The sequence below is a fragment of the Aethalodelphis obliquidens genome, unplaced genomic scaffold (assembly GCF_003676395.1).
Source record: "Aethalodelphis obliquidens isolate GAN/ISIS:26980383/991018 unplaced genomic scaffold, ASM367639v1 scaffold68, whole genome shotgun sequence".
Lineage (NCBI taxonomy): Eukaryota > Metazoa > Chordata > Mammalia > Artiodactyla > Delphinidae > Aethalodelphis > Aethalodelphis obliquidens.
The window spans coordinates 4,384,977-4,412,330 of NW_020838012.1; the positions used below are offsets into that span (position 1 = coordinate 4,384,977).

General features: G+C 37.7%; 1 protein-coding gene across 7 annotated transcripts in view; it reads right to left on the reverse strand.

Annotated features, from left to right (window-relative positions):
- Window positions 1–12,332, reverse strand: part of LRRCC1 (leucine rich repeat and coiled-coil centrosomal protein 1) — a 35,424-nt gene extending 23,092 nt beyond the window's left edge. Inside the window, exons 1-6 of one of the 7 annotated variants that reach the window (XM_027089692.1) lie at window positions 12,101–12,251; window positions 9,589–9,794; window positions 9,212–9,277; window positions 4,718–4,885; window positions 2,570–2,745; window positions 2,407–2,469 (exon numbers count right to left, since the gene is read on the reverse strand). In XM_027089692.1, the coding sequence (XP_026945493.1) occupies window positions 2,407–2,469; window positions 2,570–2,745; window positions 4,718–4,885; window positions 9,212–9,277; window positions 9,589–9,794; window positions 12,101–12,189 (768 nt within the window). In that variant the 5' untranslated portion in view covers window positions 12,190–12,251. Of the gene's footprint in view, window positions 1–2,406; window positions 2,470–2,569; window positions 2,746–4,717; window positions 4,886–6,382; window positions 6,516–9,211; window positions 9,278–9,584; window positions 9,795–12,100 lie in introns of those variants that run through there. The other 6 variants (XM_027089697.1, XM_027089691.1, XM_027089696.1 and 3 more) reach the window with 6 other exon arrangements.
- Between the last annotated feature and the right edge of the window lie 15,022 nt (window positions 12,333–27,354).

Below are 27,354 nucleotides of genomic sequence, written 5' to 3' on the forward strand. Positions count from 1 at the left end.
GAGTATATACTGTATGATTCCACTTATAGTAGGTTCTGGAAGGAGTATTAAATAGTCTATAGTCAAAAAAAATGAGAAAAGTGGTGGCGAGGGTGGGGAGTGCAGTAGAGGAACCCCTGTGAGCAGCAGCACAAGGGAACATTTTAGGACAGTGACGCTCACCTTCATAAACGTTTGGGTAACAGGCCTATGTACTGTCAATTCAGGGAATACACACATCTCTATTTTACATCAAAAGTAAAAAAAAAAAAAAAAGTGAAAGTAAAAAAAACTGTAAAAAAATACTGAACTATAATGATATGATATGCAGGCTTAAGTATTTAGGGGGAAGTATACTGATACGTGTGATTCACTTTAAAATGTGTCATAAAATAAGATAGTTTGATAAATGAGTAGATGGATAGACATATGATGAAATAAGTAGAGTAAAATGTTGATGGTGGAATCTAGTTGGTGGGTATCCTGCTAATTCACTAAGAAATTCTCTTAAATTTGCTCTAAGTTTTAAAATGTTCATAATAAAATGGTGGGGATAAAATGAAAACTTAAAGACAAAACAGCCTTTCACAGACAGAATTCTCAAAATCAGTGTAACAATTATAAGTCCAGTAATTAAGAAGAATAACCATCATTATATTATAGCATATTTTCAGTAACTTTATGACTTCACTTATAATTTAAGTGTATATATCAACTGAAATTCAAATTGTATGTTTACCCTTTATACCAAGTAAGTTAGCAAACAAGAAGTCCTTCTCCTAAACAATTTTATATGCATAGCAACAAATCATCCTTTTTCCTCCAGAGAGCTAGACTCCTATTCGTAGTTATAAAGTAGGAAGAATTATCACTAACTGAATAAGAAGCATGACAATGGAAAGAATACCAGATTGGATATCAGGACATTTGCGTTTGAAGTTCAACTCTGCCTCACTAAAATAAAGGACTCTTAAATAAACTGAGTTTCTTTTCTATATAACAAGAACAACGATATACTAATCTCTATCTACTTGATTGAGTTATTGTGAGAATGAAATGAGGATGGCATAAGAGAAGCTGAAAATTTCACTTCAAATTTAGGTTATTAAGCTTAAATCTAAGTTCTGACATTGAGAAAGAAGAGTCAGCCGTTCTAAGATAGAAGATGAAACCTGAAGAGATGAAGAGCCTAGTACCTCAGTAATATGTTATCAATGATGTCAAAGAATGCATCTGCCAGCATTCTTGTCCCAGTTCTACTACAATCTACCTCTGTGGCCCAAATTGAAATCTCTAGGGATTTTTGGCACACAGAATCCTTACAGTCTTATTCACGTACCCACCTAAAGTAGACCTCATGTTTATCAAACATTGCTAATGTTATAGCTACGACAATAGTTCAGGATTATTAACAACCCATCGAACCATAATCATTCCATAAGCATTTTCCACTACCCACCCCCATTTTGAGAAAAAATTTAAATATTAAAATTCAACTACAAATTTCTAGGTCAAACTGACTTTTGACTAATAGCCTTTTGGGCCTATCCCACAGTCTTTCTCCTCCATGTCCAGGTAGGGGATAAAGGAAAAATCCGTTGCATTCTGGGAGGTGTAGTGTTCAAGGAAACAACTGTCAGTATAGGTCAGAGCAAGGATGCTAGAGAGAAGGTTGGAGACTCAAATAGTAGTAAATTCTAGGAATTACGGATCAACCACACAGTTCAAAATTTCTAAAAACCAGAGAACTAGTAGCAGGGGTAAAAAAGGATTAGTATTTCAAGAAAGCAGAGGTTATTTGGTAAGGGTCTGCTGTAAACAGGAATTGAAGCAGGAATTATATAAAATAACTTGCCATTTAGCTATAGGTTATAGAAGTGGCTTTGACCATGAAACAACTGAAGAGAAAGTAGAGGCCAAAAGTAGCTCACATATCCTCTATGTTAATAAGCACTGAATCCAAAGAGTTCTATTTACTTGAAATAAAAGGTGGGTGGGTGGAAATAATAACAAATAATTCCTTTGTTGCAGAACAACAAAAGAATTACATAATGAAGATTTGAAGGAGGACATTAAGGAAAATGAGTGAAAAAAGTATGTTTTTTCTACCACTACTATTACAATAGAATCCTATTTTAAAGAAAAAAAATAAACATACACACCAATGCAATAAATATAGACTGTTTCTGGTGGGTCAGCTTGTATGCAATTTTATTGCACATTTGTTTTACTATTTTTTTCTCCAACAAACACACTGCTTAGAAAAGTAGGAAAAATATTTACTTCACTGAGAAGCTGTAAAATTTGGTCATCTAATTTCTGAAGTTTCATCTCATTCTGAAAATCATTTTCATTATTAACTTTCTCTGGCTCAGAAGGACACACAGATATAAAGGATGTCAAACCAGTATCTGCTGGTGTACTTACAAAGTGATCCAAGGGAGCTACCTCATCGATAGGTGGTGTTACCACTGGCATACCATCAGAGATCTAGGACACAGAAACAAACCAAAATCCTTTAAATTTACATTTATTTATTAATTAAAATTTGAAGATATCTTTTATATTAGGAAAAAAAAACATACTATACCTCATTTTCACTTATATTTAGGGGAGAGTCAGAAGAAAGTAAATTATCCGAAAGACCTTCAAAGCACTGTAGGTGTGATGAGTTTATTTCTGCCATATTTACTGGTTCACCAAATATGTTCTTACAATCTAGGATTCTAAGCTGTGGCAAAGTCTGGAGCATAACTGCTCTGTACCCTTGGAAACAAATCATTCAAAATGAAAACTCAAGCATAAAAAGAAAGGTTAATTATTTCTAGAATGAAGTAAATTTATCAGCTACCAGGTATATCACCTGAATGATAAAATTAGTCCTGGAATGCAACTAATAAACGTGTAATAAAAAACTACTTAGTTCTTCTCCAGTACATAATCATTAAATACAAAACAAACAAAACACTACCCCCCAATCCCTCCCAAACAACCCTCCTGATGAAAGTCAGAAAGTTAAAAAATCATCATTTCTGGATCTATCTTTTATAAAATTGCTGTAAAGCTATAAATGCATGAAACCAGTAGCAATTTATTCCAGACAGAAAACCAAATATAGCTCTTGTTTATTTGTAATATGATTAGTACAGATGTAAATCAGGATGATGAGAATAACAATCAGAGAAGCAAGAATTTTGCTAGTGAGGCCATAAGCATTAACAAACTTAAACATTCCTACTTTCTCCTCTTAAATTCTATATAACTAGGATTAAAACAGACAATCTATCAAGTATTTAAGAATATGTTTATTTTCCCTAATTACATATGAGAAGTCTGGCAAATTAACATTAATTTGGTGTTTAGGCTAATAGAAACACTTCAATTTTGATAAATTTTAAAACCAAGTAAAATAAAGTGGTTGGAAGAACTACAAAGAAGTCTGGAAAATTCATGTTAGAAATTTTGAGGAAAGAAAAGTAATTTCAGTAATAATTCTGGGGGGAGGGCAACTGTGTTCAGAGAAATACCTCATCTAGGAAAGAAAGTGAAAAACAAAGGTTCAAACTATAGGAACTAGAGGTTCTTGAGACGAGATCATTAGGAAAAAAATCCAACTTGTGGGTCAGTAAATTAAAGTTGTCTTAGGAATAAGGTTTTTTTCCCAAGAAAAGAGTTTCCCCCCAAAATGGAAATCTGCTCTGATTTTTAGGGAGACTCTATCATTATATGGGCTTAGGAAAATAGTTGATCTCAAATCTAATATATTCTTCTGCAAAGTAAAATTATCAAAATAGGTTTCCATTCTGGGAAAAGCCTTCTCATAGCTGCATATTAATGAGAACACAGCCTCTGCAGCCAACTTCTACCCAAACACATCTTTAGAATGTATATTCATATTCTACGTTTGTATCTTATTGTTGGGTTAAGCACTTTGAGATAAATAAGTTCTAGAAATGGCAGTCTGGTCTGCTTTATCTTTGCCAACCTCAATGATTTTGAATTAGATCAAATGGCATTTCAGCAGCATCTTCTATATATCTTGTATCTTAATAAGTCTAAGCTCATATTAAGTTTAAGATTTCTTCTTAAAAAAGTCATTTATTTGTTAATAATTTAACACATTCACATGGTGTAAAATTCAAAAGGTATTCAGTAAAAAGTTTTCCTAACATTTCCTGATTCCTAGATGCCCTTTTCTCATTTCCTGATCCCTACCTACCTAATACTGAAGTTAGCCACTATTATCAGATTTTTGTGTATCCTTCTAGGTATTTTATATATATATATACTCAGCAAACACACACACACACACGTTATCCTTTGCACACAGATGGGAGCGTATTATACACAATGTTTCGCAACTTGCTTTTCTTTCTCTTAACAGTAATATATCTTGGAGATAAGTGCTTATCAGTAGCTAAAGAGATTCTATATTCTTTTTTATGGCTGCTTAGTGTTATACTATAAGAATATATCATAAGCACAATTTAATTTTGAGGCATTCACTTATCAAATATAAAACTGTCTAAAGAGAATTATCTCTTCAGCTTGTGTTCCTCTTTTAACAGCAATTTAATTTGTCTTAATAAAATAATTTATTTGCAATTATACTTTTCCAAATACATAATAAAAAGTTGCAAAGCTTAAGACAAATTCAAGGTCATAAATACAAGTTGCAGGAAATAAAGGAGCTCTGAAAATCAACTGTTACAAAAAGTATTAAATTAATCGATCATACCTGGCAAATGACAGACAGGATTATCTTCTCCATTTTTCTCCAAAATGAGATTAGTCAAGAAGCGCAATCCTACCGTACACTGAAGTAGGTGATGGATACTATCTATACAATTACTATGTAGGTCAATATATCTAAGTTTATGTTTAATTCCATGAAGGGGCATCAAACCTGCAACAGGAAAAAAAATGTTTTTGATGTCACAACAGTAATTTTTCTAACAGCTAACTAAAAATAATTTTTATATAGGTTGTATTTCAAGAGGCAAAGGAGTAGCATTAATAAGACCCTTCTGTAAACAGCTATATCTAATGAACAGGGTATCAGCAAAGTCAATTGTTGTTTTGAAGAAACAAAGGTTTGGCATCTCTTTGAGCCTTAGCCCAGGCGTACCTGGGCTGTTTAAACAAAACAAATGGGCCTCCCCAGGCCCATGTACTTTTATGAGAATAAGAATAAAGCGATGGCTTCAGGCTCTCAATCAACACACTATTTTTAATTAGGAGACATAAGCTAACACTCCAATTTCATTGGTTTGAGCATAAAATAAATATAAATAGCACCCATTTGATTTAGCTCCCTGGTAACATTTCTTGCATGAGATTATCTAGAGCATGGTAATGTTAGAAACTAGGTTTGTAGCAGAGGCTACTGGTTCCTGGCACATCTCCCTGGCCAGCCTGACTTCACTGCAGCTGTGGTGGACAGAGGCCATGTCTCAGAATTTTCTTTAAAATGGAGCTTGCTGAGCAAGAGTTTAGCTCAGAAATGTGAAGGAGTTAACACCTCCAGGAACCCCTCAACAAAAGGAGAATCATCCATGGCTGAATGCCCTAGCCTTCCTTCTTTTGGAAGGACCATTCTGAGATACACTCTACACTGTTCTGATGAAGGTCTTATTTTTCAATTTTGCCTAGTTTAGTACTCTCCATGTATAAATTCAACTTTACTCACCTTCCCCCCCCCTTCAATTTCTTCAACCTGACTGGAATACTCTTCTCTCCTCAATGATCTTTATCATATCTGGCTAACTTCTACTCATCTTTTTTACAGGGTTGCCTCTTATTTTCTTCATAGTCCTCATCACTAACTTCTGTTCATCTGTCACACCCTCAGAAAAGTCTTTGACCACTCACTACAGGATCAGATTTCCCGTCAAGCATTCTTATGAGTACTCAGCATTTCTTCTTAATTTACTACCACATTTCTAAGTTCCTGTTCCATGTTACTGGTTCTTTCTCTTATATTGCAACTTCATGTCCCTTTTACATTTTGATTTTAAAGTGCCCCAGGGCGCATTCCTGGTCGCCCCCTCCTCTATTCATACACTCTTCAGAATCTCCTATAGTGTCACAGCAACAAACAGCACTGATGTGCCAAATCTACAACACCAACCCTGATGCCCTACCCCCAAATCGCAGGTCATACACATACACACACACATATCTAATAGGGCTCTCGAATTTAAGATAGGATCCTTCATTCTTACCCCTTCATCTCTAAACCTGTTCCTCCTCCAATCTTCCCCATGTCAGGAAATAGTACTATCAACCACCTGTTACTACAAAGATAACTCTTAATTATCTTTGGTTCCTTTTCCCTTCATCTCCTCATCTCAATCCATCAGCAAGTTCTATGAACTCCACATGCAAAACATAATGTATTTACTCCTCTACATTGTTTCCATCCTAGTCCAAGTCTCCATCATCTCTCATCCAGACCACGGGAAGAGCTTCTTGCCACCTGACTTTCACCGTCCTACTGAAGTCCATTCTTCACCCACTCAGCAGCCAAAGTGATCCTTTAAACAGATGTATTGAGTTACTTACTTGTTTAAAGCCTTCCAATGGTTTCCTATTGTACTTAGAATAATATACAAACTTTTTACCCTGCTTACGATGCTGTACGTGATCTGACTTTTGCCTGTTTTGTTATCTCTTTTCTTAGCACATTAATCCCTCATTTGCTATGCTCTAGCCACAGTAGCCTTCTTACTGCCTTTATCATGGCAAGCTTGATCATGCCTTAGTGTTTTTGTATGTTCTTAATCGTATGAACTGTCATTATTTACTTACTGAAGTGTTTCTGAACATATAAAATATTATCATTCTAAGAATTATCTATTAGAACTTATAGGTTTGCAGAAAATATATACAGTAGAGTTTGATGTGCTTTAACAAACATATATGGTTATGTAACCCCTACAATGGAGACACAGAACATTTTCATCACCCAAATCACTGTGTCCCTATGTAAATCAATCTTCTCTCCTCATCTTCAACCCCTGGTAACTAATGATCTCATTCTGCCCCTGTATCTTTGGTTTTGTCAGAATATCATATACATGGAATCATACAGCGTAATCTTTTGTGTCTGGCTCCTTTCACTTAGTATAATTATTTTTAGATTTATCTATGTTGCCGCATGTATCAATAGTTCATTCCTTTTTATTGCCAAGTAGTGTTCCATCCTGTGGATGTATCACAATTTGTTTATCCATTTACCAGGTGATAGACAAATGGGTGGTTTCTAGTTTTTGGAGATTATGAATAATCATATAAACATGATTATATTAAAAAGTAATATAATCATATTAACATTCATGTACAGGTCTTTGATTAGACATGTTTTCATTTTTCTTAGGTAAACAACTAGAAGTAGAAATGCATGATTATACGCTAAGTATTTGTTTAACATTATAAGAAACCTTCAAACTGTTTTCCAAAGTAGTTTTACCATTTTGAATTCTACCAGTGATGTATGCAAGCTCTAGTTGCTCCACAATCTCACCAGTGTTTTGTATTTTAAGTTTTTAAAAGTATATCTACTCTAGTAGGTATGAAGTGGATCTCATTATGATTTTAATTTGCATTTCCTTAATTACTAAGGATGCTAAACATTTTTTTAAATCATGGGCTTGTTTGCAACTTGGATATCCTCTTGGGGAAGGGTCTGCTCAAATCTTTTGCTTATTTTTTGGGGTGGTTTGACATGATCTCATTTATTTGTTTTACTTCCCCACTACAATGTAAGCCCTGTGATAAGAACTTTATCTATTTGTTGTTGTTATTTTTTCATCACTATAGAAGTAAATGAATGAACTATATTATCCAAAATTGACATTTTTCAGTTAAGGAAATTGCATCCAAAGAACAATATACTTTGCTCAGCATCACACAGCAGAGACAGAGCTACAGTTAATACTCAATTCTAATACTTCCACATTTTGGGGGAAAAAGGTTTTTAAAAATTAAAATACTGTTGCTACTTTGGTTAAGGGTAGGGACTAGGTCATTGTATTTTATTCTTTTGTGTACTAAATACCTGGCATAGGGTCGTATTTTTCTAGCAGGGGAGAAGCACAAACAAATGAATAAGACTGTTTCAAATACTGATAAGGATTATGAAGATAATTAGAGAAATTCTGCTAGTTCTGACAGATAATTTTAAGAATTATCATAAAACTCCGTTCATTTTATCAGTGTATCACTTTAATCAATTAAAAGATTAACAAGTTTTAACCTTCTTATATATGGTAAAGTCAAAAAGAAAATTAAAAAAAAATCCTGGGACTTCCCTGGTGGTCCAGTGGTAAAGAGTCCACCTTCCAATGCAGGGGACGTGGGTTTGATCCCTGGTCAGGGAACTAAGATCTCACATGCTGCAGGGCAACTAAGCCTGCGTGCCACAACTATTGAGCACCTCAACTAGAGAGCCTGCATGCCACAAACTGCAGAGCCCATGCGCTCTGGAACCCGCGTGCCACAACTATGGAGCCCATGTGCCACAACTATGGAGCCCACGTGCCACAGCTAGAGAAGAAAAACCTGCATGCCACAGGTAGAGAGAAGCCCACACACCACAATAAAAGATCCCGCATGCCTCAACTAAGACCTGACACAGCCAAAAAAATAAATTAAATAAATAATAATAAATCTTTGAAAGAAAAACCTTGATTGTTAATTTGCTATAGCCTTTGGAATGCTATATACCTACACTGTCCAATATGGTAGCACTAGCCACATGTGGCTTTTTAAATTTAAATAAAAATTTAATTAAAATTAAATAAAATTACAAATTCAGTTCCTCAGTGTACTAGCCACATTTCAAGTGCTCAAAGGCCATATCTGTCTACTGATTGCCATACCAGATAGCACAGATACAGGATATTTTCATCATTGTAAAAAGTTCTGCTGGAACTATCTCTCTCTACATAATAGTATATTAATTATCTAAGATTAAAACATTATTCTCCCAAAGTAGGTTCTTTCTAACCAAGTTTTTTCTGTTACTGATTACTCTGGTTTTTATTCCTAGTTTTTTATTCAGCTGTAGCTTTAGCACCAACAAAAAACAAATATGACTGAGAAACACCCTCTAGATAAGATTTTTGGTCAAAAATTGGATTATTCAGTTCTTCAACATGCACAGCTCAGTCTAACTCATTATACATGGCAAATACTCAGCATTATAGAAAACATAAGCATATCAACTTACCACTAAGATCATTTATGTGGTTATAAGATAAATTCAGTCTAGTCAGATTAGTTAGTGCTTTAAGTCCTAAAACAAAATAAAGCCATTATAAGATTCAAATAATCAATTAATTAGTTATATAGTATTACAATACTATTTCAGACTGCTCTGAAGCAAATCTACAGTCTGATAACAGTGAAATCAATTCTGTTGGTATTTTACAAAATATATATTTTTTAAATTGATAACTTTTCTAGAAGAAAACTTTTATGTAGAGTTTTAGGGTCAGTTTTGAAAAGTTTATGATAATACTTATCCCACTCTTTTGGGAAGAAGATGAAAAATGGACTTAAATCAACTCCCTTATGCAAAGTATTAGATGAAAATCACTTACAAACCTTCTATTCTTGTGATCAAATTGCAGGACAAGTTTAAAGTACGTAGTTTTGTCAGTGTGTTTAGCCCTTCAATTTGACTTATTTGATTAGATGACAGATCTAGATGTTGTAAATTCCAAATGTGATCAATGGCTTTGATCTTCGAGATGTTATTGCAATGAAGATTGATGGCACGAAGGGCTGAATCTAAAGATAACTCTGATATGCTACAAAGGAAAATATGTATTTTCAAAAACAAGTAAAAAATGGATTTAAAAATCATGACCAAATAAATAAAATTAACCAAACAGCATGTAGATAGTAAGTATGAACTCTATTCATTCTATAATAAAATCCTTCCTACTTGTGGTAGCCTTGAAATGTCTCATAAGGTACACTGCTTCTTACAACTAACCAGTATTTTGGACCATTATCAAGAGAGGCAAGGGATACCGGGCATTTCTAGCTTTTATATGCAAACAAAGTCATCAGCACTGAGTGAAAGCAGTTATTTGTGAAGTCAGTTCCTGGAATCATAACACCCCAAGTTCAAATCTGCACTCTACCACTTTTGCTGTGTTACTTGAGTAAATGAATTAACCTCTCTAAACCTGTTTCCTCTGCCCATTTAATCCTCACAACAATTCCAAGCAGTAGGTATCTAAGGATGCCACGGTTTACAGAAATTAAATAACTTGTCCAAATTCTTGTAGCTATTACCAAATTGAGCCAGTATAAATACAGATCTGGCACTGGAGTTTACAATCTTATTCTCATCACTGTCTGCTATGTCTGTTTAACCCAGAATGTAGTTGATTTCAAAATAAACCATTAGTTATTGCTATTCGTAGTGAAACAGTCCCTGTCCTCCCTTGCTGAAATTTGGAAAGCATCTCCTCTAAATGGAACTCATCTCTTCATTCTGTCAATTACTGCTATTTTTAACTGGAACCTCTTCTGAAGATAGGAGTTCCAGGAATATAAACTACAGTGCACATAATTCAGAGATGCTTGAACTGGGACACACAATGTCATTGGCATCTGTTCTATGTTCTATAGCAGCTATAGTAAAGCTGTAGGAAATCTAGTAGCAGGAAAATGAGAAGTTTACCAGTCAGGGAGTAAAGGGAAAACAAGGAATTCAAGTTTGCTTCCAAATTTGCATTAAGAATCTCAAATTTAAAATTAAAACATGAAAAGTATGAATAAGTCACAAGGTCATTCAACTTATCCTTTAGTCTTCAGTCTGAAGCACATAAGAACCCCTGGCAGAAAAGATAAAGCATTTCTAAATTTCAAACTGGCAATCTCTAAATGTGACTGTTTCAAATATTTTCCAATTATCTTGCTTCTGTCATTTACTGAGCTATTATTTAATACCAGACGTTATGCTATTAACACATGCTCTTAATGACAGCCATCTAGTTTCTGAAGCATTTCGGTTTCTGGAAATTAGTATTGTGCATATAATGTAGTATAGCCGAAAAAGCAGACAGTGGAATTAGATAGAAATGGTTTTGAATTCAAACTTAATCCACCAGCTGCACGATGTTGGGAAAGTTATAAAGATCCTCTGAATCTCAGATCTGTCCCTCGTAAAGTTACTACCTTGCAGAATTGTTGTGAGGATTTGTGATAATATATGTAACATGCACACATAAATGGCATTCAGTAAATGGCAGCTATTATTAAATATAAATATTCTTTTGAAAAACACCTTCCTGGGGCTTTCTGGCAAATTTTAGATCAGGATCCAGAACAAGTTGCTTTAAGTATCAGCAAGGTGCACAGAGAGGGCAGGCAACAAAGGAACAGTATGTGGAAAGGCACAGAGAAGCCTACTATGGAACTGCCCGCTTGTAGCTTAGTGTGGCTAATCACAGGGTGTAACCGGAGAAAGGGTAAGAGGTAAGACTGAAAAGGCAGCGAGGGACCAATCAGCAACGCAGAACCAAGAGCCTAGTATCGTGAACAAATTTGGGCTGCATGAAAGAGGAAAGCAGTGAACTAAATATGTTATGTTTAGTATTTTCAAGAAGTATAACAGTATATGTATCACAGGGCTCTGCAAAGTAATTGGACCAGGAGCTAAGACAATCAAGGCAAAACCAATGAAGAGCAGCAAACTCTTGCTTTACGGCTGCCAGAGATACTACTTTGCCACTTTCTGTCATAGAGAAAGAGCAAAGGATAGGACAGAACCCGCGAAGACCAACAATTACAGGGCAAGCAAAGAAATAGTTGCCAGCAAAGAAAGGAGAACCAGCGAAGAAGGGAGGATGGTCAAACGCCGGCAGGGAACCAGGACGTGGGGCAGTTTCCAGGGTGTTCATTAGTCCCTGGAGGAAAGGAAAGGGGGCTCATTGGATTTGGATCTGGCACTTCAGCAGCGCAGTTGTGGCGGAGAACGGCGGGCGACAGCCAGACGCCTTCGTGTGCGGTCTCGGTAAAGCTGCCCCGCGCCTCCGCTCCACCGAGGCCGCCCGCCGCCCTCGGCCCCTGCCGTGCGGTCTCCGGTAAAGCTGCCCTTTACCTCCGCAGGCCTTTGTCCATGAAGCACAGATCCCCGCAGCGGCTCTCGCCGTCCTCATTCTCGACTTCCGGCTCCACCGGCGCCTCCATGGCACCGGCGACGGCGAGATGGGTCTTAACCGGCGCCCAGCGGCGGGTCTGAAAGGCCGGAACACGCCTCCGGGGTGCGCGGAAGTCCGGCCCTAGGGGGCGGGCCGAGTTCCTCCAACCGACAGCCGGCACTTTCCCGCCCCGACGGTGTCGCAAAGCCAGAAGCCTGAGCTTCCCCAACGAGGCCTTCCCTCCCTTTTACGGTATCTACGGCGCGACTCCTGAGACTTGCCGTAAAGCGAAACATTTTGCCTGGCCTGTGGTGGTTGGGCAAGGAATGCGTCTTTCCTTTGTGGCTCTTCTGTATGATTTTTGCATTGTAGGCGACTGACTTCTGAAGGCGATTTCACAGCAGTTTGTTTTTACAGACCTGTAGTCTTACAGACCTATAAGTTGTTCCCCCAGGTTATTGCGTCTACTGGATGCCTTACTTGTGCCAGGCACCTCCCTATGCAGTGAGGAATAAGATGAAGGCCATTCTCGTTCCTGGAAGCATTCATAGTTCAGTGGAGGAAACAGAATTGCTGTGCATCAGGGCCAGTGCTAGGAATAGCACAGAAGCATTTAAGCCAACTGTATATTCCTGTGGGTAGTGGGAATGTTTTATAAAAGGAAGTCATCCATAGATGACTGAACAGAGTCTTGCTAGCTCACAGTGTGTTCTGGACAGAATGGCATTCCAGGTAGGAAAACAATATCCAAATAAGGTCCAAGAACCCTCCTGGTTACATTGCTTTCTGGGTCAAGGGAATATTTTTAAATGGAGACAAAATATTTATCTCAACCCTGGACCAGTCACTATCCTAAACTAAAATCTTCGTGGTTCCTCACTAGTGACGGAAGAAATTTTCACATACTGAGGCATGGGGAAGTCATTCTGGCTTATAGATGATTTGGCTTTATGCTAACTGGAACAGCCTACCTTACGTCAAACATGCATTGTACATCTGCTTTAACCATTAAAGGAAAGAATGCATTTAAAAATCAAAATGGATTAACTGATTCAGATTCAAAATGGAGCTGAGCGGCCTCGTAGATGTGGTTTCAAACACATTCCTGCATCTTCCAGAACTTGAATTTTCTGAACTGTATCAAACTCAAGGACACCACCAGCTGTTTTCAAAACAATATCTGCTAGCAGCTGCCAGCTGCAACATTATGATCTCAAAGTCTCCCCTTGTAACTATGCAACCATTTCAGACCTCAACCTAACCTTGCTTAACAAACACCCTTACTTCTTACCAGCTCCAAGCCCAATTCTTGACAATTTATATAATTTTGCTGTTTTTTGCTTTCCCCATTTTGTTGCCCAGCAGAACATAATTCAAGTACTTATTGAATCTGGGTCCCCTGGGCTATAGTTCTTAGTTTGGCTGGAATAAAACTCTTTCCTATTTTTATTATAGATCATTTATTGATTATTTGTGTCAACATTGGCCGTCAAATAAAGGCCTAACCTTCTAATGTTGAAGATATATCCAGACTTAACTGTCATTAGTCTCCTGTTGTTCAGCTGTACCTAATATATTCTAAAACTTGTAGCCACAATTCACTATTTCCTATAGCTACATGCTTTACCATGTGTCTGCAGCTCCTTTTTTTTTTTTTTTTTTTTTTTTTTGCGGTATGAGGGCCTCTCACTGTTGTGGCCTCTCCTGTTGCGGAGCACAGGCTCCGGACGCGAAGGCTCAGCGGCCATGGCTCATGGGCCCAGCCGCTCCGCGGTATGTGGGATCCTCCCAGACCGGGGCACAAACCCGCGTCCCCTGCATCGGCAGGCAGACTCTCAACCACTGCACCACCAGAGAAGCCCTGCAGCTCCTTTTAACAAGAGGTGGAGGTATAAACTCTTCACTGGATCCTTGATTCTGGGCTTACATGTTAGTTTTTGTTTTGGTCAATAGAATTCATTGGAATTCTAGTGCTAGTCCCAAGACATCTAGTGCTAGGCCTCAGGACGTCTTGCAGGCTTCTGCTCCCTCTCTTGGAAGACTGCCTGAGCTGCCATTTGAGCAAGCTACATGTAGCAGAAACAAGTCACCCCAGCTAAGGACACACAGATGCATGCGTGAGCCTGGAAGCAGCTAGCTGAACCAGTGCAAATTGCCAAATAACAGAAGTAGGAGCTAAATAAAGGGTTTTGTTTTGTTCTGGAAGAGATAGGATTAGATGACAGATAAGTCACTAATACGATAACTGAATATCAATTAAAATAGAGATTTTTTTCAATGAGGATAAGTATTATAGTCTAACCTAAAACAAACAACTGACATAAGAAACAAGTCATTCTGCAATGATATTAAATGTACTGGATATTTCCTCCAAAATTATGTAATTAATTATAAATTAAATTAATTCATCAAGATATTTATTATAGTTAGTAGAGTTTAAAAATTGTAGATTGTATCTGGGTTACCTCAGCACTTAAAGGTTGATTGTCTTTTCAGAATGATAATTTGATGAATTTGTATTTCTATTATTTCCCTGTTAAAATCACAAGTGCTTAGAAACCTGCAGTTTTGCTTCTAATTCTTCATCTGCAAAACAAAAATTATTAAAGTAGTTTCTATAGGAGATCTCAGTTCTAAAATTCAAAAAACCTATCATTAATAGGTTTTAATTGTAAATAATTGTAACTGTAAATAATCTGTAATCAACTCTTTTCAATAACTATATTCTGCAGTTTTATTTTATATTTTTAAATTGTACTTCAATCTGCCTTGGACTTGCTTTACATGATATCTATGATGTATTCATGGGTGCAAAATGGGCAATATATCTGGAATCAATCTTACCAATGTGACATCAAGTATGAGATAGGCAGTCAGGCTGGGGCTGGTGAGATAGCATTGCAGCATCATTTGGCTTTTTAACCATCTAAAAATATATAAGCTTTTTTCAAAATAAAACCCAAAGCTTTAAAAATTTTATGATGACTTGATACATTCAGATCCCAGTGCAGAACATCAGGTCAATGGCATGGGAGCACAAGATCAGTCCCCTTTGTGATTTGTGGCCTTGAAAAAATTTGCATCACTCATGAATTCTAGTTACTTAGTTGTATGTACCACCCCCTCCAAACACTGGGTAGAGCATGCCAGAATGTCCTGGCCTTTCATGGCACTGCCAGTGGGGCTGGTTTTGTCATAGTTTGCTGGGGCAGCTAAGAACAAAGGAAAAGGGATGAGAGCCTTGCTGTGCACCCAGGCACAGCTCTGCTAGGTTGGGAGAAGGCCAGGGCTTGAGGCTTCTCCACAGAAAAGCAGGGAGAGCAGTGGAACTGCCTTCCATCCTGGCCCCTAGTTAGTACATCAGTTGGACACCAGAGGGAGTATAAGACTATGGGCTCCTGCAGAAAGAGAACTAAAAACTAGAAAAACACTAGGAAAAATATACAAAACAGAGTTGGTTTTTCAAAAAGATAAAATGGAGAAACTGTTAGACTAACAGAAAAAAAGAGGGAAGCCTCATTAAGCTAAAAAAGATGCCCTACATTAGTTGATTAAGAAAGCATAATTATCTTAATGAAGCAAGGGTCATTTAGTAGATTCAATATTCTTTCATAATTTAAATCTTAGCAAGTGAAGGGTAGACGATGGTGCTGTAACTAAACAGCATTTTCTAAACACCTACAGCAAACATCATACTTAATATGAAATATTAGAAGTATTCTCATTAAAGTCATGAACAAATCAAGGATTCCTGCTCTATTTTAAAAGTGAACTAGAACCAATGCTGTAAGAAAGTAAAATATCTTTTAATAATTTAAAAAGAAGAGATTAAACTGTTTTTATTTGCAAAAGATATAATTTTATTCATAGATTCTCTTGAATTTTCTAAATCAACATAGCAACAAAAATTTTAAACTGTGGAATTAGCAGGAAGTATGCAAAATTTTGTGTAAGAAACTGAAGTTTATCAAAAAGTTTAATCAAGAGAAACCTTTCATCATTATTATAAAGATGTCAATTTTCCCCAAATACACTTCAAATAAAATTCCATCACGAGAATCCCCACTGAATCTTTTATAGAACTTGACAAAATTATTCTCAAATGTATATGGTTTCAAAAATTAATTTTGAAAATGAAAAAGATTTTATATTTGAAATGACTATAAAATTTTAATTCAAAAAGTTTTATGATTATCTCTTCAAGTTCTTTTTTTTTTTGCAGAAAGTTCTTTTATTTTATTTTTTAACATCTTTATTGGAGTATAATTGCTTTACAGTGGTGTGTTAGTTTCTGCTTTATAACAAAGTGAATCAGTTATACATATACACATGTTCCCATATCTCTTCCCTCTTGTGTCTCCCTCCCTCCCACCCTCCCTATCCCACCCCTCTAGGTGGTCACAAAGCACCAAGCTGATCTCCCTGTGCTATGTGGCTGCTTCTCACTAGCTATATATTCTACATCTGGTAGTGTATATATGTCCATGCCACTCTCTCACTTTGTCACAGCCTACCCTTCCCCCTCTCCACATCCTCAAGTCCATTCTCTAGTAGGTCTGTGTCTTTATTCCTGTCTTACCCCTAGGTTCTTCATGACCTTTTTTTTCTTCAAGTTCTTGATGGTCACCATCAATGAGAAACTTTGCTCACTCAAGTAAAAAGTAAAACAAATTTATAAAATTATTTTTTTCACAGTCTTTTCCTGTCTATCCTCACTGCTTCCTCACCTGCGCTCCATGGACACCTAGAACCTGGGAAAGAAAGGCTGAAATATATAGCCAGATGGTAATAAGATTTGAGCAGCCATTCTTAAGGGATAAACAAAAGGTTTGATCCAAAGACTGAGGAAAGTAACAGAGGATCCAAGAGATCTTTTGAGGAAATAATACTGTGCTTCACTTCTAAGAAAGATCATCCCCAGCTCTGTGTGACTGAGAGTGGAGATCAAAGTCAGCACAGCACAAGCAGCCCAAATTCTCAGGGAGACAGCTACATTCAGTGAGGAATATTTCAATACCCCTTTAGGAGACAAAGATTCCTGTCCCTATTGTGGCACTAAACATTAAAATGTTTACACAGAAGAATCCTATTGCCCTCAGGAGTTGCATGCTTTTGCCTTTTTTTTTTTAAATCCTGAAAAATAATTTTAAAATTTCATGTGGATTAAAATTTCATGTGGATTGCTGTAATTAAAAAAAATAATTTTAAAATTTCATATTCCTGAAAGGCTCCCCAAACAGTGACATGGCCTTAATTTAGCCATCTCATCCTTCCACAAGTGTTTTATTATTAAACCTAATTTGGTTTTAAAAATGATTTACTTGTGAATTGTTATTCAATGTTGTGACCTCTTTGAAGGCCAGAGTTAAAATGTTTCACACGTTAATTATTTTTAAAAAATTGTCTATGCCACTGAACAAGTTAGTCACAGCTAATTAAGAAAGGACGATTTCAAAGGTTCTGGGTGGAGAAGTCTCCACTGGAGGTATAACAATGATATTATTTAACTCAAATAATACTTTGTAGATGAGTATCTAGGGAAGAAGTTGTAGTTTAATGGAAAGAATGTAAACTTTGCATTCAGGTGAGCAAAGGTTTGGATCCCACTCTTCCACTTACTTGCAGCATGGTTTTTAGCAAGTTGTGTTATTTTTTTAGAATCCACATTTCCTTATCTATGAAATGAGGATAACAATTTAATATTGTAGTATAAGCTCCATAGTATTGAATGAGATAATATATGTGAAACACCTGTTGGATTACCTCACATATTAGGATTAATTACACCACAATTAGAATTAATTAGTGTATCTATATTGGGCCTGAGTATACATGCAAACCAGTCTAATATTAAATTTATGTAAGGCTACTGCTCTTCCACCAGTTTATAGGTATTAATTTACCCAATGTGTATTTATTCATTAATTCAAACATTTATTCCTCCACTAATTTTGTAGCAGGATCAGCTATAGAGAAATTAACTTGTGATGATGTTTTGTTCATTTCACACATGGTATGTGAAGGAGCCAAAGATGACCTCTGCCTACTGGACTCTAGGTTGTCTGCTTCCTCACAGCAGGCTGAAACCCATTAGCTCTAAAGCCAGCAAGCACGTTTTTAAACATTCCATTGTTTTAAATATAGTCCAAATAAGCATATTTTAGCCATTTAGAACTTGCCTGCTTTGCATGCCCTGCGAAACTGCACACAACATCTGTTAGCACAAGTAAGGTAAGCTCAGGGCAATAAAGACTCTACATCACTGCTGCCCTTGGAAACTCTCTGATCCAGAGACTGCAGGCTGTGCTGCTGAATGACATCTTCTAGATGCACAAGCCTCTGTCTGATTTTCCTTTCCCCAGGAATTTTCTTGCCTTCCTCCCCTCCAGTGGCCTGCCATGGCCTCTGGGAAGTCTCATGCTGTGAGTGACTTCTCTCACTTGCAAACCAGTAAGAGTGCTGCCCAAGTAAGTCGTGTATGTGCTATCACAAGCTGATCTTATCCTTCCCCTTTATCAGGCTCAAAATCTCTAGACCCCCTAAAATGCAACAAATATTTATCTAGTACCCACTATATGAAGGATCAAAACAGTCAAACCTTCTATATTCTAGTCAGGACAAAGAACTTTCTTGTTCTAGTCAGAGGAGAGGTAAGCAAACAAGTAAACACACATGTATAATATGTCAGGTGGTGATGAGTGATGGATGGTGACTGTGTGGAGGCAGAAGAGGTAGTGGTGTTGGTGTCTGTGTGGAAGGAAAGGGTTAATAGTTGGCAGATAAATATTTCCTCAACTACAAGATATTTTTACCAGGTATTTCAGCTCTCCTGTAAAAAAAATGAGGCCATTTATAAAAAAATAACTTCTTATATAATCTTTGAAAGTGGCTTCATTGTAATATATAGTATAAAAGAAAGTGACTTTGCAAATAGTGTGAGCTTACTGGATCATTTTTGTTGAATGCTTACCATGCATTCAGAATCTCTACAAGGTCTGACAGAAGGGATTTTTATCTCAAAGCAAGTCATTAAAGACTGGAGACAGTGACTGCTTCTTCAACTGCAAAGATAGCAATACAAGACTTAAGGGAACATCAAAAATCAAGGAAACATGACAGCACCAAAGGAATACAATACTCTCCCAGTAACCCAAAGATATGGAGATCTCTGACTTACCAGATATAGAATTCAAAATAGCTGTTCTAAGGAAGCTCAGTGAGCTACAAGAAAACACAGAAAGACAAGTCAGTGAAATCAGGAAATCAATAAAACAGTAAAACAATAAATGAATAAAATAAAAAGTTTAACATGGTAATAGAAATAATAATAAAAACCAAACAGAAATTCTGGAGCTGAAGAATACAGTGAATGAATAGAAACATGCAGTAGAGAGTATCAACAACAAAAAAGATCAATCAGAAGAAAGAATCTGTGCAGTAGAAGGCAGGTTCTTGAAATTATCCACTTAGAGGAGAACATAGAATAGGGGATGCAAAAGAGTGAAGAAAACCTACGTGAACTATAGGATACCATTAGAGAAATAATCTATGAATTATTAGAGTCCAAGAAAGACAAGAGATGGAGAAGGGGAACAGAAATCTTATTTATAGAAATAATGGCTGAGAACTTCTTAAATCTGGAGAGATATTTAAACATCCAAGTTCACAATGCTAATAGGTACTCGAACATTTCAATCCAAAATACTCTTCTCCTAGACACATTATAATAAAACTGTCTAAAATTAAAGACAAAGAATTTTTAAAGCAACAAGAGAAAAGAAAAATCTCTCATACAAGGGAACTTCCATCAATCTATCAGTAGATTTCTCAGCAGAAACCTTCTGGGCCAGGAAAGAATGGGATAACATATTGAAAGTGCTGAGAGTAAAAAAGTGCAAACCAAAAATACTTTACCTGGCAAAGTTGTCTTCCAGAAATGAAGGCGAGATAAAGACTTTCTCAAATAAAAGCTGAGGGAGTTTATCACCACTAGAACTGCCTTACAAGAAATGCTGAAAGGAATTCTTCAAGCTGAAAAGAAAGGACACTAATTAGTAACATGAAAACATACAACACCCTGGTAAAAAGTATATAGTCAAATTCAGAATAGTCTGATACTTTAATGTGGAGTGCTAACTACTTAACTCTAGTGTAAAGGTTAAAGGACAAAAATATTAAAAATTTCTATAGCTACAATAATTTGTTAATGGCTAGACAATATAAAAATAAGTAAATTGTGACATCAAAACGAAAGGTTGGGGCTTCCCTGGTGGCGCAGTGGTTGAGAGTCTGATTGCCGAGGCAGGGGACACGGTTCGTGCCCCGGTCCGGGAAGATCCCACATGCCGCAGAGGGGCTGGGCCCCGTGAGCCATGGCCGCTGAGCCTGCGCATCCGGAGCCTGTGCTCCACAACGGGAGAGGCCACAACAGTGAGAGGCCTGCATACCGCAACAAAACAACAACAACAAACAAACAAACAAACTGAAAGGTTGGAGGGGGGGAGTAAAAGGTTGGGGTTTTTTTGTGCAATCAAAGATAAGTTGTTATTGAGATATCAGCCAAGATGCTAGACAGCCAAGAGTAGAAAGAGCCTGAGCTTACATCCTCCCTGGGCACACCAAAATTACAACTATTACAGGACAACTATTGATGAAAATGACCAGAATCTACCAGAAAAGATGTTCTGCAACTAAAGATATAAAGAACCACAATGAGACAGGTAAGAAGGATGGAGTCATGGTATAGTCAAGACCCATACCCCCAGCTGGGCGACCCATACACAGGAGAATAATTATAATTGCAGACGTTCTCCCAAAAGAGTGAGGGTCTGAGCTCCACATTGGGCTTCTCAGCCCAGAGTTCCTGCCCTGGGAAGACAAGCCCCCAGAACGTTTGGCTTTAAAGACCAGTGGGCTTACTTTGGGGAGTCCCAGAGTCCCAGAGGGCTGGGGGAGAAAGACACTCCAGTCTTAAAGGGTGCACACAAAATTGCACATGCCCAGGGACCCAGGGCAGAAGCAGTAATTTGAAAGGCATCTAGGTCAGACCTACTAGGGGATTCTACTGGAGAAGCAGGATGCAACTGCAGCTCACCCTGGGGACATAGACAGTAGTGGCAGCCATTTTTGGAAGTTCTTTCTACCACATGGACACTGGTGCTGGCAAATGTCATGAAATATAAACAACCTACCAGGTACACAGTAATAAAGACAGCAAGTTAGGCAAAATGAGGCAACAGAGGAACATGTCCCAAATGAAGGAACAAGATAAAACCCCAGAAGAAGAACTAAGTGAAGTAGAGATAGGCAACCTATCTGAGAAACAGTTTGGGGACATGATTGTAAAGAGGATCAAAGAACGCGGGAGAAAAATTAATGCACAGAGTGTGAAGTTAGAAGTTTTTAACAAAGAGTTGGAAAGTGTAAAGAACAACCAAACAGAGATTAATAATACAATAACTGAAATGAAAAATACATTAGAAGGAATCAACCATAGACTGAATGATACAGAGGAATGGATCAGTGAGCTGGAAGACAGGATAGTGGAAATCACTGAAGATGAACAGAAAAAGAAAAACGAATAAAAAGAAATGAGGACAGTTTAAGAGACATCTGGTACAACATTAGAAATCGTGCAGAAAACTTGAATATACATTTTTCTAAAGAAGACACAGTGAGGGCCAACAGGCACCTGAAAAGATGATCAACATCACTAATCATCAGAGAAATGCAAATCAAAACCAAAATACATGTCACATTTCACCTGCCAGGCTGGCTATCATCAAAAAGAGCACAAATAACAGATGTTGGAGAGGATGTAGAGAAAAGGGAACCCTAGTACACTGTTGGTGGGAATGTAAATTTATGCAGCTATTATGGAAAACAGTATGGAGGCTCCTCAAGAAACTAAAACTAGAACTACTATATGATACAGCTATTCCACTCTTGGGTATATATCTGAAGAAAATGAAAACACTAATTAACAAAGATACATGTATCCCAGTGTCCATAGCAACATTATTTACAATAGACAAGATATGGAAGCAACTTATGTATCCATCACCAGATGAATGGATAAAGAACAAGTGGTATATATATACAATGGAATACTACTCAGCCATAGAAAGAATGAAAATTTGCCATTTGCAACAACATGGATGGACTTGGAGGGTATTATGCTTAGGGAAATAAGTCAGACAGAGAAAGACAAATATTGTATGATATTGCTTACATGTGGAATCTAAAAAATAAAATGAACAAAATATAATAGAAATGACTCAAAATTATAGAAAACAAACTAGTGGTTACCAGTGGGGACAGGGAAAGTGGAAGGGACAAGATGGGGTAGGGGATTAAGAGATACAAACTACTATCTACCAAATAAATAAGCTACAAGGATATATTGTACAGCACAGGGATATAGCCAGTATATTATAATAACTACAAATGGAGTATAACTTTTAAAAATTGTGAATCACTATGTTGTACACCTGTGACATATATATTGTAAGTCAACTATATCTCAATTTAAAAAAAGGAAAAAAGAAAGTACTTTGTGTGTGTGTAAATGTAGATAACAGAAAACAAAGTTAAGGCATAATATCATTACTCAGAAAAAAAGTTGTTAGCAGATTAAATTAGACTTTTATATCTATAAGATGTTTTATGTAAGCTGCATGCTAACCACAAAGAAAAACCTACAGTTGATACACAAGAGATAAAGAGAAGGGAATCAAAGTATACTATTATGGAAAATCATAACAAAGACGGCATAAGAGAAAGAAAGGAACAAGGGAACTATGAAACAGCCAGATAATCCTTACCTGTCATAATTACTTTAAATGTAGATGGATTAAATCCTCCAATCAAAAGGCATAGAGGGGCTGAATGGATAAAAAAAAAATCAAGACCCAACTGTTTTCTGCCTAAAAGAGACTCACCATGGCTTTAAAAACACACATAGACTGAAAGTAAAGAGATAGAATAAGATATTCCATGCAAATGGAAACCAAAAGAAAGTAGGAGTAGCTATACTCATATCATACAAAATAGACTTCAACTTAAAACTGTAACAAGAGACAAACAAGGTCAGTATATAACAATGAAGGTGTCAGTTTATCAAGAGGTTATAACAATTATAAATATGTGCACCCAACATCAGAGCATCTGACTGTATTAAGCAAATACTAGCAGATTTGAAGGGAGAAATAGATAAGATAATAATAGTAGGGCACTTCAATATCCCACTTTCAACAATGGATAGATCATCCAGACAGAAAATCAATAGGGAAATGTTGGACTTGAACTATACTTTTGACCAAATGGACCTAACATATCTAGACATACATAGAACATTCCATCTTGCAGTGTTTCTGCTGAAAGATCAGCTGTTAACCTTATGGGGATTCCCTTGTGTGTTATTTGTTGTTTTTCCCTTGTTGCTTTAATATTTTTTCTTTGTATTTAATTTTTGATAGTTTGATTAATATGTGTCTTGGTCTGTTTCTCCTTGGATTTATCCTCTATGGGACTCTCTGTGCTTCCTGGACTTGATTAACTATTTCCTTTCCCATATTAGGGAAGTTTTCAACTTTAATCTCTTCAAATATCTTCTCAGTCCCTTTCTTATTCTCTTCTTCTTCTGGGACCCCTAAAATTCGAATGTTGGTGCATGTAATGTGGTCCCAGAGGTCTCTGAGAATGTCCTCAATTCTTTTCATTCTTTTTACTGCTCTGTCGTAGTTATTTCCACTATTTTATCTTCCAGGTCACTTATCCACTCTTCTGCCTCAGTTATTCTGCTATTGATCCTATCTAGAGAATTTTTAATTTCATTTATTATGTTGCTCATCATTGTATGCTCTTTAGTTCTTCTAGGTCCTTGTTAAACATTTCTTGTATTTTCTCCATTCTATTTCCAAGATTTTGGATCATCTGTACTCTCATTGCTCTGAATAGTTTTGCAGGTAGACTGCCTATTTCCTCTTCATTTGTTTGGTCTGGTGGGTTTTTACCTTGCTCCTTCACCTGCTGTGTGTTTCTCTGTCTTCTCATTTTGTTTAACCTGCTGTGTTTGGGGTCTCCTTTTCGCAGGCTGCAGGTTCGTAGTTCTCATTTCTTGTGTGTCTGCCCCCCGTGGGTAAGGTTAGTTCAGTGGCTATTGGAACACAAGACTGGTGCCTGTGTTCTGGTGGTTGGGTCTGGATCTTGTCTTTCTGGTGGGCAGGACCACGTCTGGTGGTCTGTTTTGGGGTGTCTGTGAACTTAGTATGATTTTATAAAGCCTCTGCTAATGGGTGGTGTTGTGCTCCTATCTTGCTAGTTGTTTAGCATGGGGCGTCCCGCACTGGAGCTTGCTGGCTGTTGGGTGGAGCTGGGTCTTAGCGTTGAGATAGAGATCTCTGGGAGAGCTCTCACCAATTGATATTACATGGGGCTAGGAGGTCCCTGGTGGTCCAACGTCCTGATCTCAGCTCTCCCACCTCAGAGGCTCAGGCCTGACACCCAGCCAGAGCACCAAAACCCTGTTAGCCACACAGCTCAGAAGAAAACAGAGGAAAAAAGAAGGAAAAATAAATTTTAAAAAATTATTAAAAGAAAAAAATAAATTATTAAAATAAAAAATAAAGGGCTTCCCTGGTGGCACAGTGGTTGAGAGTCCGCCTGCAAATGCAGGGGACACGGGTTCATGCCTCAGTCCAGGAGGATCCCACATGCTGCAGAGCAGCTGGGTCCATGAGCTATGGCCACTGAGCCTGCGTGTCCGGAGCCTGTGCTCCGCAACGGGAGAGGCCACAACAGTGAGAGGCCCGCGTACCGCAGAAAAAAAAAAAAAAAGTAATAATAATTTAAAAAAGAAGAGAGCAACAAAACCAGTAAACAAATCCACCAATGATAATAAGTGCTAAAAACTATACTAAGATAAACATAAAAATCAGAAACAAGTCATTGGCAGGCAGCAAACCCCAAGTCTACAGTTGCTCCCAAAGTCCACCACCTCAATTTTGGGATGATTCGTTGTCTATTCAGGTATTCCATAGATGCAGGGTACACCAAGCTGATTGTGGGAATTTAATCCCCTGCTCCTGAGGCTGCATGGAGAAATTTCCCTTTCTCTTCTTTGTTTGCACAGTTCCTGGGGTTCAGCTTTGGTTTTGGCCCCACCTCTGCATGTAGGTCATCCTCAGACATCTGTTCCCCACCCAGACAGGATGGGGTTAAAGCAGCAGCTGATTAGGGGCTCTGGCTAACTCAGTTTTGGGGGGAGGGAGGGGTACGTAGTTAAAATTGGAATGCAGGGGGATCCTGCGGTGGCAGAGGCCAACATGATGTTGCAACAGCTTGTGGGGAGCAATGTGTTCTCCCAGGGAAGTTGTCCCTGGATCATGGGTCCCTGGCAGTGGCGGGCTGCACAGGCTCCGGGTGGGCCTGGGGGTGGTGTGGAGGGTGACCTGTGCTTGTACACAGGATTCTTGGTGGCTACAGCAGCAGCATTAACATTTCACGCCCATCTCTGGTTCCAAGCTGATAGCCGCAGCTTGCACCCATCTCTAGAGCTCGTTTAGGTGGCACTTTGCCTTCTGTGGGCACATGGGGAAGGAATCCCCTCTCCTCGCACACCCTGAAACAATGGTCTCTTGCCTCTTCAGCAGTTCCAGACTTTTTCCTAGACTCCCTCCCAGCTAGCTGTGGCGCACTAGCCCCCTTCAGGCTGTGTTCACGCAGCCAACCCCAGTCCTCGCCCTGGGATCCGACCTCTGAAGCCCGAGCCTCAGCTCCCAGTCCCCGCCTGCCCCAGCGGGTGAGCAGACAAGCCTCTCGGGCTGCTGAGTGCTGGTTGGCACAGATCTTCTGTGAGGGAATCTCTCTGCTTTGCTTTCCGCACCCCTGTTGCTGAGGTCTCCTCCGTGGCTCCGAAGCTTCCCTCCCCCGCCCACCCCCTCCCACTCCCGTCTACGCCAGTGAAGGGGATTCTTAGTGTGTGGAAACTTTTCCTCCTTCATAGCTCCCAGAGGTGCAGGTACTGTCCCTATTCTTTTGTCTCTGTTTTTTCTTTTGCCGTACCCAGGTACGTGGGGAGTTTCTTGCCTTTTGGGAAGTCTGAGGTCTTCTGCCCTCGTTCAGTAGGTGTTCTGTAGGAATTGTTCCACGTGTAGATGTATTTCTGATGTATTTGTGGGGAGGAAGGTGATCTCCACATCTTACTCCCCCGCCATCTTGAAGGTCTCCCCCTGCCTTCTCTTTTGTCTGTATCTAATCTCCCTGTATCTCTCTTTTATAAATACATCTGTGATTACATTTAGGGCCTACATAGATAATCCAGTAAAATGCTCCTCATCTCAAGATCCTTAATCACATCTGTAAAAACTCTTTTTCCATATAAAGTAAGATTCAGAGGTTCCAGGGATTAGGGCCTGGAGATCTATATCTATCTATATCAATATCTATAATCTATATCTATAAAATGAGTTAAATATTAAAAAATATATATAACCTTATACATATATATATATTTTAAAAAATATTTAACTCACTATTTAATGAGGGAACCAGTGAGATATTATAACCAGTTTAAAAGAGAATTCAAACAATGTGCACACATAGGCAGTCAAGAATGTCGAAATAAATTTACAAGTAGAAGTAAAAGTGGTCAGTATTCATGGTAATCACTGCATCCACTAGACAAAATTCACTTATATTTCTATTGTCAAAAATCATTTGCATTATTATGAGTATTCTACAACTTAGAGTTGTAACATGGCTTAAAGACATTAAAAGCGCAAGTAACTAAGAAAGGTATACTAGACAGGACATCCAATAAGTTCCCCACCTCGATTTCAAAGTCTTTAAACAAGTTTTCATGACATTCTCTCCCTTCTTTTTTTTAAATAATGCCTTGATTATTTTTATTTTTACAGGAACAAAATAAAATCATTATTATTATTACTGGATTTTAGAAACTTTAGTGTCTTTATGTTTTTTTATTCCCTTTTAATGCCAGTTAATGTATTGATTTTAGGGTTCCACAAAATTTGGGAAACATTTTGATAAACTTCTCTTACTAGATATGAACTTAATTGACCTAGACGTATTTTTGAGGGCCATGATTTAGCGTATCACACTTTATAAAGGCTAAACACAGAGACTTGAAAGTAAAATATGTTATTTTAATTTGTATCACTGTGAAGAGTTTAGACCAGTGAGTAGAAAGTAA